General features: G+C 55.9%; 1 protein-coding gene across 1 annotated transcript in view; it reads right to left on the reverse strand.

The window, feature by feature from the left end:
* CUX1 (cut like homeobox 1) overlaps positions 1–19263 on the reverse strand; it is a 338009-nt gene that overhangs the window by 13055 nt on the left and 305691 nt on the right. The window contains 4 exon segments of the mRNA XM_045994176.1: positions 1842–2106; positions 8129–8317; positions 11882–12002; positions 12004–12185. Coding sequence (XP_045850132.1) covers positions 1842–2106; positions 8129–8317; positions 11882–12002; positions 12004–12185 — 757 coding nt within the window.

Genomic DNA, 19263 nt, shown 5'->3' on the forward strand with positions numbered 1-19263 from the left:
ATATTCAAGGGCACCTCTGTGTCCGGAAAGTGAAAATGGGATTGCACAACATCTGGCAAGGGGGGGCGCCCTCTGGGGAACTCTGCCCAGGTTCCCACTCATTCTCCTTCATTTCCCTTGTCTACTGTTCTTGAAGCTTCCTTCCCTGTAGAGGGAGCGCCGCCGTCACCCCTGCTAGCCTTGCTCTGCCTCTGGTTTTAGCTCATCTGTGAATTTAGGATGAAGAAGCTGGCCGTGCTCAGCTCGTGAGCTGGCTCTGTCCTCACGGGAGGCAGCCCGCACGTGGGGAGGCCTGCTGGCGGCAAGGGCTGCCATGACGGACATCTGCCTGGTTCCAGGGGGTCAGGCAGCAGGGCTGAGGCTCTCACGCTAAGCTACGAATGCTCACTTGGCTTTCATCAGCAGTCAGGGTATTACTTTGGCTCCCGTCTAATATTTGAAAACCTCCCAGTTGGCTCAGCACCTGGGGGTGGGAGTGGGGTTGCTGGGCCACTCGGGCCACCGCAGCAGAGTCTGACAGATAAGGCAGGGGCCGCTGTCTAGGCTGTGCTGTTACCTGCCACCTGTGGGAGGTGAGAAACCGGGAGGGCGCGACCTGTGCTGGCTACGTGTGTGTACTGGTCACCTGCGTAGAACCAGGAGGGCCTGCCCCAGTTTTGTTGAGCCCTGGAGGAAAGGGACGTTCTGAGGCGAACCAGCAACTGACAGTCACTTCCAGGGCGGTCGGCAAGCACGCACGCACTCCCACCACGGCACTGGGAAGTCGAGGTTTCTGGCAGAGAAGTCTGGATTACAGCGATGGTCAACAAGTCTGTGGGTCCGTGGACTTTCATGAGCTCAGCCAAACAGCTTACCCTTGTCTGCTTTGTTCTATGGGAGAGTGCCAGGCACTTCTGCCTCGGTCCTTGACTTAACCCCTCGGGGTTTTAGGTTTCCCACCTCTGAAGTGCAGGTGAAAATGTGTTCCTTAAAAGACTGTGAAGATCGAGTGGGACCGTGCTGATTAAAACATTTAGGGGGTGCCTGGGTGGCTCAGTGGGTTAAGTCTCTGCCTTTGGCTCAGGTCATGATCCCAGGGTCCTGGGATCGAGCCCTGCTTCGGGCTCTCTGCTCAGCGGGGAGCCTGCTTCCTTCTCTCTCTCTCTCTCTGCCTGCTTGTGATCTCTGTCTGTCAAATAAATAAATAAATCTTTAAAACACTTGGGCTCAGTGTCTGGAGATCTATAGTAGATGCTCAATAAATCTTCATTAACTCAATTTACTTAATGACAAAACTACTCCGATTTATTTGGAACATAATGCTCTACAAGACTCCCGGGTTTCCACTAAGAAACCTCCGCTGCGGGGTGCCTGGGGGGCTCAGGTGGTTAAGCAACTGCCTTCAGCTCAGGTCATGATCCTGGAGTCTCGGGATCGAGTCCCACATCGGGCTCCCTGCTCGGTGGGGAGGCTGCTTCTCCTTCTGATCTTGTCCCTCTCACGCTCTCTCTCCCTCATTCTCTTTCCCTAATAAATAAATAAAATCTTTAAAAAAAAAAAAAAAAAGGTAGAAACTTTCGCTGTTGTGGAGCCACGGACGCCTACGTTCTCTTTGAGTGCTAACTGTTTTTCTGGCCACAGCAGATGTGCGTGGTCTGTGACCACGTGCTCCTACATTCTGGGAGTTAAAAACCCTAATGAAACTTTGAAAAGCCAACTAACCGACCAAACACCAAGCTTTTAGCCCCAGCCAGCCAGGACCAAGTCCCCAGGGTGTCATCCCTGCACACCGTCCCCGGCCACGGTCTGCGGGACACACAAGCCACTTCCCGAGGGCGGAGAGCGCGCTCTCTGGACCGTACCTGTAATTGTGGAACCAGTTGATGACGGTGCTGGTTTTCAAGTTGAGCTGGGTGGCGAGTTCTTCGATGGTTTTTGGTGACGGGTATGGCTTTTGCTGATAAGCTCGTTTCAGAGCTTCTTTCTCCTCCGGAGCCAGCACCACTCGGGGTTTCTTCAGCTGGTGCTGGGGCTGGGGGCTGGCGCCCTGGCTGTAGTCTATGCCCGCGGAGGGGGGCTCGCAGGGCTGGCTGTCGCTGACTGAGCTGTGCCGCCGCTTCATGTACGCTGAGGGAGGGAGACAAAGCGGACTGAACTGCAGGCCCCGTGGGAGATCCGCCCAAGCACCCCCCCCCCCCCGCCCCAGTACCACGGTGCCCTGTCGGTTCACAATCACTCTGTGTAGATCGTGCCAGCTGGCCGTTATGTCCTGCCCTTCCAAAGAGCATCTCAAAACACTTGGACTAGAACTGTCCGGAAACCCAACACACACTCATCGAGCACCCGCTCTGCTGTACTCTGAGGTCGCCGGCTGTCCCTGCTTCATGGCTTAGCGGGGGATGCAGAGAAGTGTACAGGTGACCCTGCAGAGTGCAGCGAGGGGTCGAGGGAGGCTTCCCAGGAGAATCTTGAAGGCCAAGGACTGATTAACCAGAAAAAATAGGTGATGAGGTACAAGATGGTAGGAGGCTATTCCAAAAAGTGGGACAGGCATGTGCAAAGACCCAGGGGCACGGGTTCCAGAGTGTGAGTGTGCGCACGTGGGGTGTGGAGGGGGATGGAGGAGCTGGAGAGACAGGCAGAGTCTGGGTAGGCAGGACGTTTGGACTTGACCTTAAATGCAGTGGGGGAAGAAATGGCAAGGTTTTAGTTTGGGGAATGGTATGAGCAGCGACACGTGTTTTGGAAAGACTGCTCTCTGGCTGCAGTTTGGAGGATGGGGTGGAAGGGCGGGCTGGCAGGAAGGCCCTCCGTTGGGAGGTCAGAATGATAAAGACTGGAACCGGGGAGGTGGTGGAGGAGCTGGAGAAAAGCAGAGGGCGCGGAGGTGGTAAGGGCCAGAGCTGACAGGACTGGCGGACAGACTCCTGAGGGCCTGAAGAGAGCGCAGGAGCCCCCGGGTCTCAGGCTGGGAGATGAAGGGGGCTGCTGGCGTCTCTGGGCTGGGCAGCACGGAAGAAGGGAGAAGACGGTGATTCGTCTGGAAACAGTGAAATTGGAGGGGGTCTCTGAGTCGCCCGTAGGGAGATGTCCTGTAGGCAATGGGACAGGCAGGGATGCAGCTCAGAAGAACAGCTGGGCTAGGGAGAGGGATTCTTGGACCACCGGAACAGAAACCGCGGTTGCCATCTATGCCTTCGAGAGGAAAGACCAGGGCTGAGAACGGAACCCTGTGGGACACCCATGGGCAGAGGTCCACCAGGAAGCAGCAGCCAGGAGGGCGACAGGAGGAGACGATGGTGGGAGAGAAGGGGTGAGCGAGGAGAGATGCCGACGGCATCAGCGCTGCGGAGAGCCTGATGAGGACCCAGAGCGTGGCTTGAGCGGTTCGGACGGAACCGGGGCTGCGGTGCACGGCTGCAGTGTCGCTGTGGGAGCAGAAGCCGGCGGCAGGAGGTGGAGTAGTCCACGGGAGGTGAAGGCAGGGAGCATGAGCTATGACGTTACATGCTCAAATGAGAAAGAACAGCGAGAGACAGGATGGCTTCTAGAAGGGCAGTCAGGGCTGAGGGCGGATTTGAAGACGAGAGCAAGCTGACAGTGTTTCCAGAGCTGAGGGGGGCGCGCCGGGGGTGCAGGTGGCAGGGACGATCCCTGCAGGTGCGGGAAGGCAGGACGGGCGGGGGCGGCAGGTGCAGACACGCGGCCGGGGGCCGGGGCGGGAGAGCCGGTGGCCCGCGTTCTCCCGAAGGAGGGAGGCAGGAGCAGAGGTGATCTGAAGCGATGGGGACAGCGTCTTGAGAAGGGAGGGAGAAAGGGGTGGCTGGGAGTGGGGAGAAGAAGCTGGGTCCCCCCAAATCTAAGGCGGCACCAACCCATGTAGAGCTGGGTTGCTCCGGTCCCGGAAGCCGAGGAGGGCGGGGGAGAGAGCTGGCAGGGCGCACTCATCCAAGGCTGGGGTTTGCTGGGGGATGGCGAATGGGAAGGCGGAGAGAGAGGAGTCCATCTCGGACGATGGCCAGAGGATCCTGGAATGACGGATCATGGCGTCTGGGATGCTGGCGGAAGGAGGTAAGGGTACCAGAAGGCAAAATGATGGGGCGAAGCATGGGAGGGGAGATCGGGGGCCTGGAGGCCGAACGAGCCAGGGAAACACGGAAGGACAGCAGAAAGTGGTCAGCGAGTGGGGTGTCTGGGAAGTAGAGCAGTTGTGGGTGACGGCAAGACTCGGGGAGAAAAGCCCAGGGTTGAGGAGGTCAGAGAACTTGAGGCCTGAGACGGGGTGGGGTGGGTTTTAAAATCCCCCTGGATGGGGCAGGACACGGGTATGGGGGAAGGCCACAGTCTGGGGGTCACGGTCTTGAGAAAAAGTCTAGAGTGAGCAGAAGGCTGGTGGGTGACGGAGAGTAGGGGCACTTGAAGCCCAGCGGCTGGAAGCGGCTGAGGAGGCGGGGGGTCTGCCCTGGAGTGCAGGGGAGGGGGCTGGGAGAGGGGATGGGCGTTTCAGGAAACGTGCACCTGCCCTGGGAGGGGCAGCAGGTGAAAGCCCCGCAGCCCAGCAGCTGGGAAGGAGCGGAGTCCTCATGCCCTTGACGTGGCCTTTTACCGGGGGAGGACTGGAGGGGGCCGCCAGCAGCTGCCAAGGAAAGGGGACGCGCCTCCAGGTTCAAGCTCTCTGTTCCGTCTGTGCTTTCGGGCTTCCCCTGCCCCCTCTGTCCTGACACATTGCCCGTTCCCAACTACGCTTCAAGTTAAAAGCCATGCAGACTTCTCCAGCAAATGAGTCCTCCATATTGAGCTTTCTAATGGGTTAGCTTGAATATGGTCTGAAAATTTCTTACAACTTATTTATTTATTTAATTTTAATTTTTTTAAAATTTATTTATATGACAGACAGAGATGACAAGTAGGCAGAGAAGCAGACAGAGAGGGAGAGAGGAGGAAGCAGGCTCGCCGCTGAGCAGAGAGCCTGATGCAGGGCTTGATCCCAGGACCCTGAGATCATGACTTGAGCTGAAGGCAGAGGCTTTAACCCACTGAGCCACCCAGGAGCCCTACCTTGCAACTTCTTAAGACAGATGCAAGATGGGACGTAATATTATTTCCTTCAAGCAGCAGCGGGGAGGAGGGGGGAGGAGGAGCGGCTGTAGCAGCAGCAGCCAACACCTGCCAAGCAACCCTCCCAGTTACGGCCCAGGAGAGGGACCGTGACCGTCATGGTGTACAGAGGAGGAAACCGAAGCCTGGCAGTGAGATGATCTGCCTTGGGTCACACAGCTGGTCCATGGGGGCAGCCCTGACGTCCGGGTCACAGATGAATGTCACAGGAGACGCCTGTGGATGGTCGGGGTTCATCAGCAGCCACCGGGGAGAGGAGCCCACGAGCTAGCCCAGGCGGTGTGTGCATGCGCACGAGCGTCCGGGGGCCGCGTGAACAGGCTGGTTCAAGGGCCATCTTGGCCGGGGACGGGAAGCAGAAGGTGGACCGCGGTGGAGACGAGACGTTCAGAGGAAGGAAGGAGAGCAAGAAGACACGGGAGCTAACAGGAGAAGCAGCAGCTTTCGTTCGGGAGGAGCGGGAAGCAGAGAGCATGTGGGATCACCTGGAGCGTAAGTTCTTATCCAGTCTAGACCGGGAGCCACGACGGGCTCTCGTCTGTTTTAAAGAGTCCCAAGTTACTCTAAAAACTCATTTGCTGAGCGGTTCTGTGTGCTGGTGGTTATGCTCGGCCTGTTCTTTCTGATGCTCACGACCTAGAGAAGTCCGCATGACCGGCCTCGTTCTACAGAGGCAGAAACTCAGACCAGAGAGTGATGAACTAACTTGCTGTTTTAGGATTATATCTAGGAACACAGTTGAGTTGAGTTGAGTTGGGGAAATCTTGCCCCAAAGGGAATGCATATGAAACAGTCAGTGGGGGGCGCCTGGGTGGCTCAGTGGGTTAAAGCCTCTGCCTTCGGCTCAGGTCATGATCTCAGGGTCCTGGGATCGAGTCCTGCATCGGGCTCTTTGCTCTGCAGGGAGCCTGCTTCCTCCCTCTCTGCCTGCCTCTCTGCCTACTTGTGATCTCCGTCAAATAAATAAAATCTTTAAAAAACAAACAAACAAAAAACAGTCAGTGGCCAGAAAGAAACGCAGGCTGGTGTGCCCAGCGGGTCACCCCCATCGGGCGGATGACCAGTAAGAGCAGAAATCACAGCCCTGCTATGCTCTGGTTCACGCACTGGCGTGTCTGGGGAAGGTTCCTCTACCGAGCATCCCTGCTAGAGGGAGGGAGAAGGCGGTGGGTCCACAGCTGCTTTTAGGGACCCTGGGATGCGAGGAGGGGCCTGGGCCCGGCCCCACAGTAACTCTTCTGTAACCCAAGATGGCGCCCGGGGCCCGTGCTGCAGGAGCGCAGGACTAGGAAGCCCCCGGGATCTACTTGTGGGGGCAAGGGCTCTTCCCTGGTGGCCTTTCGAGGAGAAACATACCAGGGGGTGATGGAACCAGGGCTGTCCCTCTCCTGATGCCTGCAGTCATGGGGGGTTTGAGGGGCTGCTCAGGGGGGTGGCCTCGGAGGGCTGGCCACAGGAGGGGGCTCCCCGGCACTGGGAGCAGCCGCCACACCGAGCTCAAGGCGGCAGGCGTTGCGTTTTGACAGCCTGCGGGAAGCCCTAACGTTGCTTAGGCGGGCACTGATAATTGTTGAAACTCGGTACTGGATGTACTGGGCTCATGATTCTGTTCTGCCTTTTTGTTTCAAATTTCCCAAGGTAGAAAGTTAAAGAACTTCTGCGGGTGACGTGGCACCAGGCGCCTGTGGCCGCCCGGAGGGCTGATAGCCTCAATCTATACACTGGAGGGCGGGCCTGAGTCCACTGGAGGGCCCTGCGTGGGTGCACTGGTCCCAGGGTGGCGGGCTCTGGGCACAAGGAAGCGCGACACCCATCTGAGAGCAGCGGCCCCAGAGCCGGCCAGCCTGTGACTGGAGTCCTGCTCCCGCCTGTTAGCATCAGGCAAGTCTCAGGACACCAGGGCCGCAGCTTTCCCGGAGAACGCGCCTACACTGGGCCAAGCTGGGCGGACTGCGTGAGGCCTTAGCACAGCCGCTGGCAAAGAGGAGGCCCGACCCCACGGAGCTCTGGGAGGAGACATCAGCGACGCTCACTTCCTCCCAGAGCTCTGGCCCCCTGCACTGGCTGGGTGACAACATGCCACCAGGCCGGCCGGGAACAGCAGACTCTCTCGGTGAACTCCGAGGGTGTAAGCCTGGGCTCCGTGCCCAGCCCCTGGCTCAGTCACGCCCCGGCCACATGGGGGTGGTGCCTTGTCTCCACATCTAAGGGATTCCGATTTGGCCACTCCACGGGCTTACCGCCCTGTGCCCTCTGAGGGCAGGACCCGCGAACGAGGAGCAGCAGGTCGGGGGGCAAACCGGGGGACGGAGCAGACATTACTTGGCAGCACTGAGGTGCCCCCGCTGGGGGATTTCTGCTTTGGGGCCTCTGGGGCAAGAAGAAGGCTGATGAACATTCGAGAGGGCTGCAGGTGTACGCGGAAAGAAGAGCCGCCGTTGGCCTTCAAGGGGGCTGAATCCCGCACGGCCCCACAGCCCATGAAGTAACGGCCAGAGAGACCTGTTCTGGTGAGAATTCGCTCTTCTGTGCTCCAGGCTGGGTGACCTTAATGGAGGTACGCAGCTTCTCTGAACCCTAGTTTTCCCTGTCTACCAACACGTTTATGAATGATCTCACCAACACGATCCGATACAGAAGGGCCTGGCTCGTGGCACACCTGCACGAGAGGTACCCCACGTACCCGCCAAGGCAAAGACAAGAAACGGGCCACCACTGAGCTGTGCTGCTCACCTTTTGGTGGCTTTAAAGAAAAAACAGGGTACAGTGTCTGCCAGGGCGACCATGAGGAACCGCGCGGTGCCCCCTCCCTGATGCTAAAAGTATTTGGGTTCAGTCCGCTGGGGAGAAAAAGTCACAGATCTTTCCAGTCTTTGTAGGTACTTGTCAACTGATGATCGTTTAAAACCCCTTTCTGCCCTGCCTGACCACAGATCAGTGGCCCTACCCAGCCCCGCGCACAGGCCTCACAAGGAACGGCGCGCGCTCGCAGACAAGAAGGCAACTGGCCAGAGCGGGCGGTGGGGCTTACCTTTCTTTTCCATGCGTTTCATGTCCATCAGCTTCTCCACGTTGTTGGGGTCATTCAGCCACAGCTGCATCCGGACAAAGGGCTCCCGTCCCTTCAGACTGAGCTTGTGCCAGGGCTTTGGGCGAGCGAGGAGGTCGGAGACGGAGCCTTGGGTGAGCCCCAAGATGGTCTCCCCAAACAAGCGCTGACCTGGGAACAGAACCGAGAGAGATGTCATGACGGAGATCGAGGGATCCGGAAGGACAAGTATGAGCCAAGGTTAAAGTCAGACACGGGGCCTGAAGCCCCAGAATCTGGTCAGCTGGGTCCTGCCTTGGAACAAGCACTTTCTAGAAGCATTTCTTCAAGGGTGCCCGGGTGGCTCAGTAGGTTAAGGGGGTGACTCTTGGTTTCAGCTTAGGTCGTGATGGCGAGGTCGTGGGATCGAGCCCCACGTTGGGCTCTGCACTCGGCGCGGAGTCTGCTTCAGACTCTCTCTCCTGTTTGCGCTTGTTCTCTAATAAATAAAACCTCTCTCTCTCTCTCTCTTTTATTAAGAAGCATCTCTTCAATCAGAGTTGTGACAAGCTCCATCGGTAACGGAGTTACTGTTCCTCGTGCATTCTGCGGGACACGACGACGTTCCTCTCAAAAGAGCCTCCAGGCTTTGGATGTACTGAGGCCTGGATAACACACCTGCGGCGCTTGTCAGAGGTGGTTAATCCCCTGCCGGAGCCCGGGAGGTTAAGTGGTGCACGGGGAGCCCGCTCCTACACAACCTTAAACCGCAGGGCTGTCTGGCTCCTCTCGCGATTAGCGAGGTTATCCGGTCTTGCTGAGAAAACAGGCCACTTGACCCAAGGTCACAGCAGGAAAGAGAAGGAGAAAGAGCCCCTCAGCTCTGTTTTTCTGAAAAGCAGGCCATTTCCAATTCTAAAGTCCATCCCCGCAGTCTAAGCTGCCTCTGCTGACTGGCGCTCAAAGGGGATCAAAACCCCTTCCTCGATGCCTTTTCTCTGGGGCTGTGGTGGGCAGCCTGCTCCCCAGGCTGATCAGAGGGAATTCTGCTCTGGAGAGCTGAGCGGCCCCAGGTCTGGCATGTTCGTCAGAGGCTTGAAAAGAAAATTTCTCTTCTCTGAGAGCCATTCAGCTGCAGGTTAAGAGGGGCCGGCCCTTTTGAAGGCGTGGATGAGAATCAGGGACAGCCTGAGCGACCGGATGGGAGAACGCGAATAAAAGGACTTATTAGGTGGAAAAGGAGACTGGGATCAGACAGGCCGGCGTTTGGGGCCACAGAGTGTAGGGAACGTGACCCCCGGGCCCAGAGCAGCTCTGCCCCTCCGCGGAAGGGTGACTGTGGGTGACAGGTCCATGCCCTCTGTCTGCGAGACAGAAACACCGCCACCTGCGCTCACAGGGCAAGTGTGAGAAATGGCAGAGCGCCCCCCTGTAAAAAGCCGGGCTTCAAGCTGAAATTTACTGCGCGGAAAGCTTTGGATTTGATAATGGTTTTTTTTGGCATCAGTCGTTTTAATTTACAGATACGTTTACCGGTTTCATAAACCCGTGGTTCCCTATATTTTAAATTCTTAGTTTACCCTATAAACATCCTAAGTCCTTACCGGGTTTCTGTTGTGGTTGTTTTATGTAAAATTTTCTCATTCTCATCTGGCAAATGAATCCTATCTCCTCCCAAGGAGGCTGCTATGTTTAGGAAAGTGATAGATGTAATAAGCAGCTCGTTATCTGCGTGACCCACCTTGTTGGGTGGTGGGGGATCAAAACGAATATTCTTGGACATTTTTATCACTGCTAGAGGTTTCAGAGCAGCAGCTCCCAGTCGTTTTTGGGTCACGGACCTACTTGAGAGCCTGAAGAAAGCTACCGGCCCTTACCTGATAAAACGTGCGCACACACGCACTCTGCTGCTGATTTCAAGAGACTGGCCCAGGAACCCCTCAAGATCTCACCGGGAGAGGCAAGAGGACACCTGGGCCTTCCAGCTGCATGATTCAGCTCTAACTTGGCCCCTTCTGCGCCCTTTACTCCACTGAGAGACCCCCAGCAGAGGCGGTGGCCGAGACCAGCTAGAGTGACCAGCGAGACTGCTTCTCAGCTCCACACTGGCGCTATGAAGGAGCTCTTCTGGAAGTTCCTGCTCCCAGAGGAGGGAGTCCCCTCTCTCTGGTGTGGGCAGGTTCACCCCGGATTTGCGCTTCCCGGCCCTCGAAGATGGGAGCTCCACGGGCCAGTGGGGCTCGGCTGTGGCAGCACATGACCGTGACCGACACCAGTCAGAACTCCCGCAAGGATGGAAACGGGGATGGGAAGGCCAAGGATGAGATTTTAACGTTCATGACCTCACAGGTGCGACCTTGCCACTTCTCAGTGGCTTGTTTATTTATTTTTTAAGAAGATTTTACTTATTTATTTGAGAGAGAGAGAGAGAAAGAATGCACAGAGGCCAAGTGAGAGGAGAAGCAGACTTTCCGCTGAGCAGGGAGCCCGATGCAGGGCTTGACCCTGGGACCCTGAGACCGTGACCTGAGCCCAAGGCAGAAAGACCCTCAGCCGACTGGGCCACCCAGGCGCCCCGTCTCAGTGGTTTAGAAGTTTTCTTCAGCTGCTTGCCGGTGATTACAGAAACGACACTTCCTGTGGGGCAGTGGGCAGCAATATTCTATCGAGCCTGCTTGTTTGGACACGTGACAAGGCTGTAAGGGAGGGCATGTCCTGGGTCTAGGAGACCCTGTGCGTTTCAATCATTGATGAACATGGGGGACGTCGTGGCCATTTTTATTTCTTTGAAATTTTAATTTTTTTGAATTAACTTAATTACAAACATTCTCAGCGGATGTTCCTTTTTCTCTTGTTCTGTTTTGCGCACGCGGTGGGGTGGCAAGCCGGCCACTGAGCCCTGGGGCTGTGCAGTCACCACACAAGCTTCCCTGCGACTTCCTCCTTTTCCTATCCCCTGGGAAAAGCAGACACGCAAGGCCCCTCTGCAAAATCCAGCCGCTCTTTGGGGTTGTCTGAACGTGCACCGCACAGAGCAGTGCCCCTTAACTGAGACAGACACTTGGGAAGTAAGGACAGAAGCGTTTGGGGCACTGAGGGCGCCTGGGTGGCTTGAGTCGGTGAAGCCTCTGACTCTTGATCCTAGCTCAGGTCTCGATCTCAGGGTCGTGAGTTCAAGGTTAAGTGTCTGGGGAGTGGCTGTTTCCGTGGCTGGGTGCCTGAGCCACGAGAACCCCATGTGGTTCATATTGTACCACGGAGGCGCAAAGGTTTATAACGACCAAATGGTCTGGTATTGCCACAGTCACAGCTAGTGTCTCTGTGCCACAGAGCCCCTTGACTGGGGCAGGCACGCGGTGGATGGCCTGGGTATGGGGTGGGGCCAACTCAGTTCCACAGGGGCTCCCTACTGCCTCCCAGTGGAGGGCGTGGGGAAGGCCCGGGTGTGGGGTGCGGCCAACTCAGTTCCACAGGGGCTCCCGACTGCCTCCCAGTGGAGGGCGTGGGGAAGGGAGGCCGCTGCACCAGGCTGCAGGTGGGGACCGTAACAGACTATCAGCCGCCGGGCGGGGTGCCACTCACAAGCCCAAGCCCCGCCCCGCTGTCCCAGATTTGCTGGGGTAGCTGTTTCTAGAGGTAGCTATCAACGCTTAAGCCCGCTGGCAGACTCAGCCTCGGTGCCCTCCACCCATCCTTCCAGAAACCCACAGGAAGCGACCCGCCGCCCCTGACCTGGCAGCCGGGGAGGGGACCTACCGAGATTGTTGTCCGTCAGCACCTCCTTGACCCTCTTGGTGATGCCGTAGGTGTCCAGCTCTGGAGACATGGCCACCAGCTCTTGGATGCTGAGGGCCGAGTGTCCGGAAAGGGGCAGCGGGGGTGGCGGGCTGGGAGTCGGAGGCGGGTGGGTCGCTGGGCTCTGGTGGCTTGCCATCCTTACTCGCTTCGATGGGGGGACAGGGCTGTTGGACCAGCTCCGTCAGACTCTTCACGGACTCGCTGGAGCTCATCGGTGACTCGGGGGCAGGGCTGCAGCTGGCGGACGTCTTTGGAGTGCTTTCTGTAATTAAAGCACACGACAGTCTGGGCCTGAGAAGGGGCGGCTTTCACGGCACACGTCTGCTTTCCTGGCCTAGGAGGAACTGGTGTAGCACCCCGCGGGCGGACAGCGTGGCAAGGCGTGGTGCTACGGCGGGGAGAAACCTCTCACGTTCGACAGAACAGAACGTAACGGCCACAGGAGCCTAGCCGGGGGGTTAAACAAAAGGTTTCTGTGGGCTTGGTGCAAGGGCGTTCTGCTGAGAACCTGCTGGCCCATGGCCCGTGCGCTCTGGCAGTCACGATTCCTTCCCACGGGACCCCATCACTCCCGAATTCCGAAGAACCTTGGCGGAATCATAATCTGCCGGTTTATTCTGTCCGTAATTTCCAGAACGAAATGAATGGGTGGGTTCTTAGAGGACTGCCCACGGGGCGTGGCCACCATGGTGAGGAAGACCCTCTAGGAGGAGATGCAAGGCCTCGGTGGCTGGCCCCGGGGGGTGCTCAGGACTGAGTCCTGGGACTCCATGTGGGTTTCTGCTGTGACCCCGGAGGGCCCCACAGCACCCAGCCTGGAGGGAACCGACTGAAGAGGAGGACCCACTCTGTTCCCCGCCAAACCCCAGGACGCGCTTTTGAAGGCCGAGCTCTGTTTATCTACGCCACCCACACTGTCCCCACTGCCGGAACAGATGGGACCAGAGTGGCTCCATGCTCTCCCTTCTTAAGAAGGGTCTCTGCCCCGTCGCAGCTGACCAGCCGGGACTGCCACCTGAGCTCTGCTGGGGAGCTTCTGGTTGGTCAGCATCACCTGTGAAACCCAGCATCCATTTTAGTTTTGGGATGTGTGGAGTAAAGAAAGGCTTTGGCCATTTCCTAATTAATTACCAGAGAGAGAAAGGCTGTGTCCGGGAGGAAAGCACGGAATCATTTAGCACCATGGTCCTACCCATGAGGTAAAATCTGCCAGTGGCTCGGGGTCTGGTATGGTCTCCCTGCCCCCCATCAAGCAGGGTACAGGGTAAGACTGCACGGCGTCACATGTAAGGGGACAGGCCAGGTGTCGTCACGTGAGTTCTCTGGCCCCAGAGAGAGGATAACATCTCAGAAAGCAGCCCACTTGCGGAACACGGGCATCCCCCCAAACACTCGCTACCCGACGAGACGGAACGTTAACGCTGAGTAATGACTGAGTTTCATAGACCTGGGGTGTCCTTTCCTGGACATACCACATCCAGGATAAAAGCCTACCCTAAACTCAAGAGCGTGGGAGATGTCTTCCGAATACAAGGGCTCTTTCGTATACATACCCAGGAGGAGAAAATCCCAAATAAAACACCGCAACTCAACCGATAAACCCGTTTATTGTCCTAAGCAGGAACAGAGTCCCACTGACACATAAACCCGTGTCCTCAGTCTCGAAAATGTGGCTTAAAGAAAAAAAAAAAAAAAAAAAAAACAGAACCCGGTGGTTTGCGAAAGATGTGAAAGAGATAGGCGTAAACAGCAGAAATGATCCACACACATCTTTAAGGCAATATGAATCCTACAAATCGGATTTCTTCTCTCCGCTCACCTCCAGGTCATCGCACAACTGGATATAAAACCCAGCAAATGCTATTTTTGTATCTGAAGCAGCAAAGAAACTGTACTGTAAATTTGCCCTGATTCACCCATGCGAGGGAGCGATTTGGCAGATCATCCATCTTGCTCACTGCGGACTGTCAAGGATGGCACGAATCCCCACATGATAAACAGATTCCTTCTCAGGTTTGTGTCCTGTAACCCACGGCAAGGTCAAAAGCATGGCTGCCTGGCGGCTAACGGACCGCACGGGGCCCCTGCCCTGGTGCTTTCCCTGCTTCCTGCCGCGCCGGCCGAGACTGAGCTCCCCGCTCCCCAGCCGGTGGGACGTTTCTTCCTCCCAGGCATTCCCAGCAAGGGCTCTTGCCGCCGAGAACCACCGAGAAGCCCGGAGAGAACCACACAGAGGTACTGGTTGCATGTTCCTGGCGTCTCTCTGTACCCCCAAGCATGACTGCAGGAACAGGCAAAGCCCTTAAGACCGAAAACTCCACCGGCGGCTTGAAATGTACCGGGCGCGTGCTGTGGGGCTGGCGTGCCCCAGACTCTGCTGTGAGTCTGGGTCTAAACCTAACAGACTCGAAGCAGAGTGCTCGTGCTGGGGGACGTCATTCAGAGACAGACACACGTGCACACGGATGCCACCGTGCGCTCAGCTCGCAGAAGGCAGGATCGGGCCCTGTGTTTGGATGGGCACGGACAGGTGCAATAGTACACGGCCCCGTTGGGAGACCCGGCGAGTCCTTATGCTGAGAATATCACGCTGTAAAGAGTCATTCATTCATTCCCTTCCTTCCTTCCTTCCTCCCTCTCTCTTTCCCTCTTCTTTCTTTCAAGATTTTACTTATTTATTTATGAAAGACAGACAGAGGGAGGCAGAAGGATGAGCAGGCTTCTTGCTGGGAGCGGGGAGCCCGACGGAGGGCTCGATCCCAGAACCCTGGGATCGTGACCTGAGCCAAAGGCAGACGCTTCACTGACTGAGCCATGCAGGTGTCTGGAAAGAGTCGTTTCTTTAGAAAGCTGTTTCCAGTGAGCACCCAGCTCCGGTGTGCCTGGACCAGCAAACTCAGTAACCAAAGCCATGCCCAAAAGAAGCCCCAGAGCCCCCGTGTGCAGGAAGGACACGTGGTTGCATGTCCTTGACCATCACGACAGAACACAAGACGCTGTCAATGGAACAGATGAACCATTCCTGTTTTTTTACCCCAAATAACAGCAATTGGAGGCTTTTGTCTAAAGCGACAATTTCTGAAGGAATAAGGCTTTCTTCCACTCCATGTAATTCAAAGTCATTTTGAAAAGGAAAAAAAGGAGGAGTCCTGGGTTTGGCATTAAGATATGAACTCAGGGATGGGGCGACCTCTACCAGCCGGCTGTGTTCACATGAACGACATTCACAACTTCTTGGGACACCCTGGTTTCCTCACCTGGAAAATGCAGACAGCGTTGTAGTAAGAAATAAACCCCCCATGTACCTGGTGCTGAGAAACACAACCTGAATTTGATGGTTTTTTTTGTTGTTGCTATTGTGTTCTTATAAAAACAGTTATTAAACTGTATTAAAATGTGTTTGTTGGGGCGCCTGGGCGGCTCAGTCAGTTAAGCGTCTGCCTTCGGCTCAGGTCATGATCCTGGGGTCCTGGGATTCAGCCCCGCATCGGGCTCCCTCCTCAGTGGAGCCTGCTTCTCCCTCTCACCCTGCTTGTGCGCGCTCTCTCTCTCTCTGACAGATACACAAAAATAAATAAAATCTTAAAAAAAAAAAAAAAGAAATGTATTTGTTTAGGGGGGCGCCTGGGTCGCTCAGTGTGGAAAGCAACTGCCTTTGGCTCAAGTCATGATCCTGGGGTCCTGGGACTGAGTCCCATGTCGGACTCCTTGCTCAGTGGGAATCTGTTTCGCCCTCTCCCTCTGCCCCTTCCCCGCCACGCTTGCTCTCTCTCAAATAAATAAATTACAAAAAATGTATTTGTTTATATGACGGTCCCCTACATTCAGTATAATCTCGAGATTTACCGCTCTTTCTTCCCCAGTTCCTGGCATGGTACGGATGAGATGACATTCTAGTAAAGGTAAGACCAGAGGGACACAAAGCGCATCGGTGACTGCTGGGGGCTGGGGGGCAGCGCTAGACTACAAAGGGGCAGAAGGGAATTCTGGGCGGGGGTGGGTGGTGATCGAACTAGCCTGCGTCTTGATTGCCAGAACTCACAGGACACACCCAGGGGCGAAGAGTGAAGTTTGCTGTATGTAAATTATACCTCAGCCCCAGTTCATTCAGGACAAAGTGCCGGGAAAGAAGGGAGAGATGTTACTTGGTTCATTCTTTCACTCGATCCATAATCTGCTGAGCCGGGCCACTGGCGGTATGGCGGAAGCCTGGTCAGAGGTGGCCCTGCCCGCTTTGGGGCTCACACCTAGGGGGGAGACGGCCACTCAACACAAGTCCCTAAGGGGCAATGAGGGCTCTGATGAGGGATGGGGGCCAGGGAGTGGGGACACGGATGTGGCCTGAGGAGAGAGCCCCCCCCGACCCCCCGAGTGACATTTCTGGCGTGAACAGGAGTTCGCCAGGGAGTCGGGAGAGGCAGGAGTAGCAAGGAAGGAAGAAGGTAGACTGCCAGGGCTCCGGCGGGCTGAGGCAGGCATGAAACGGAGGTAGCAGGAATGCGGGGCAAAGAGAGACCCCCCAGGACGGGGCTGGGGCTTCGAATGGGCTAAAATGTCTGCTTTAACCGTTGGGCACAGGCACTCGAGAGGCAGGGCCTCTCGAAAGAAGAACGGCCTCTCGAAGAGAAGACGGGCCTACCCTTCATCCCAGCAACGCTTCTCTTCTGGGGACGCCAAGTGGCCACTAGAGTGTGTATTGAGGCCTTTTCTGGAAGCGCAAAAGACCGGAAACAGTGTCCGTCACCAGCAGACCAGGTCTCCGGATCGCGGCGTGCTCCCACAACGTACCGCGTGCTCTGAACTGCGGTGAGGACGTCAAGGCCGGGACCATGTGTACTGGCACCCGGAGCGTACCGGGGAGGCCACGAAACCAGGGACAGAATGACACAGAGCATAACGTTCTTATGTGCTGAGAGCCTGTACCTCTTCCATGTTTTGCGTGGCTACACGGCTATGTAGAGGTGAAGATTTCAAATCAAGCCCAGGAACGATAAAGAGCAAGTTCAGGAGAGAGAGCGGTCGCCTCCAAGGAGGACTGGGATGAGGGAGGGGGGTGCAACTCGATCTCTTGATGTTTTGTTTCTTTTACAAATATAGGCTTGCACCCTGACCCCCATGTTCAGGGTAAAGTGGGGTGTTGGTATATGGATATTCACACGTATTTCTGTAATTTTAAATATTACAGACCTAACATAAAAAAAAAAAACAACAAAAACCAAAAAACAATGCAGGTAATTCCCTGTTGCTTCAGGGGAGAGAATGAATTTGCCGATAGCAAGGTGGCTGGGGTCGAGAAGTCCTGTGGTCCGGGGACAGTGGGTCATAGCCCGTAAGGGGGCACAACAGACAGTGGGGAGACTTTATCTAGGGTTAAGACAGATGTAGGGGGTAGCTTCAACAGGCCTCAGTGGCCGGGTGGATGTGGGGAGGGGGCTGACGAAGGGGGAGAAGCAGGGGCGTCTCCTGTGGGAGGGGCCTGGGTACCTGGACATGTTGGAGTGCTATTCAGGGGGGCGTGTGACAGCAGGACCATCCTGGGGTGGGGTGGGGGAGACTGTATTATGGAGCCATATTTGGGGCCACCTGGCTGGCTTCAGTTGGTTAAGCATCCGACTCTTGATTTCAACTCGGGTCATGATCCTGGGGCTGTGGGATTGAGCCCCACGTTGGGCTCCACGGTCAGTGTGGAGCCTGCTTCTCCCTCTCCCTCTGCTCCTCCCCTAGCTCGTGCTCTCTAATAAATAATAAAATAAAATAAGAAAGCCTCATTTTATCCTCACTCGTAAGAGCGACTCCTATGTCAGTGAACGTCATTTCCTGTGCATTCCCGGCGTGTCAGGCGCTGGGCTAAGGCTCACGAGAACGACCGCCCGCCCGCGCTCCTTACAGGGACCTCACAGTGCGAGGCAGGTATAGCTGTCTCCTTCCTCTGACACACTCAAAGGTGAGTGACATAGCCAGGAACTGGTGACAGAGCCAGGAACCGGTCAGATGTTCCGTATTCAAAACAGCCCACCTGTACGGCGGGGCCCACACCTGCATGTCCACTCACGGCAGCACGATGGGCCTGGCCTTCCACGACATGACTGCTCTGCGGTCCAGATGTCAACATGCCTGACTCTCAAAAACGGGACAGCCTGCACCCCAAGGCCAACCCACTCCTGGGATTAGGGAAGGGAACCAGAACGCGCTCGTACCCAGTGCAAACGGGCCAGTGAACGGAGGGCGCGTTTAGACACTGCTGCATCCGATTCCCCTAATGGCCCTGCGGCAGGAATATAAACCCCGTACTCCAGGCGGGGAAACCGAGGCTCAGACGGGCAATGTGACTTGTCCAGGTCACGTGGCTGGAAAAGGCTCTGAACCGGACTGAGCAAGCCTCCGTGTTTCCGCCCACCCTTTGTCTGGCGGTCACTGGAGCATCCATGGGCCTGCCCGTCGTTCACTCGCTCGCTCGCTCGCTCGCCCAAGCATCCTGAAAGCACCCTACTGCGTCACGCAGTCTGCCAGGCACTGGGGATAAGAGAAAGCGGACCCCCATCTCGGTGAGAGAAATCAGACACCGATGCCGATAAGAGAAATCGGACACCCATCTTGCTTCCGCGGTGCCCGCAGACAGCAAGGCCGGGCCAACTGAAAACGGGCAATTTGCATATTGGAAAAGCCCAGCCACACAGCTCATCTATCCAACGTTGACAGCAATAGTAAGGTGTTCCATTAAGAAGCGATCCATGTGGATTAATTTTTTTTTTGGAAAGGTTTGAATCTCGCACGGGAGTCGCTTGGTTAGTGAGATACAGAGAACAGAGGCAGTGACTCGAGGCCCTCTGAAACGCACGAGGCATTCAGGGACTATAAAAGGATTATGAAAAATATTATATTCCAAAAACAGCAGGCAAACAACAGCTGCCTTAAGTTTTCAATAGCAGCCGGCTGAAAACGCTCACCCGCGGTAATTTCCAGAGACCAATCTCCCTGTAGTTTATCCGATCCACGGTTGAAATTTCCATACCCGACCCTCTATCTGCAGTAATAATAACCCAAATTCCATTTAGTGTTCATTTGAGCAGTCAGGATAAAGTCATTTCTTATTATCTCCCTACTGTGTAAAAAACAGCTTGAAGGTAGGAAGTCAGCAAGCATTTTCACCAAAAAGTAATTATTGTAAGTGACATTTTTACTGCTGGCATGCCATAAGGCGGACTGTGCATTCAGAAGGACAAGTTGCTGAAACAAAATGACAGGGTACTCTGTGACATTCTGACAAGAACCCAAACATTATTTAACTGGTAGCTGGTCTGATGCACCACTTTTCATTATGTCCATAGTTTAGGCTTTGA

This window comes from Meles meles, chromosome 21 (genome assembly GCF_922984935.1).
Source record: "Meles meles chromosome 21, mMelMel3.1 paternal haplotype, whole genome shotgun sequence".
Lineage (NCBI taxonomy): Eukaryota > Metazoa > Chordata > Mammalia > Carnivora > Mustelidae > Meles > Meles meles.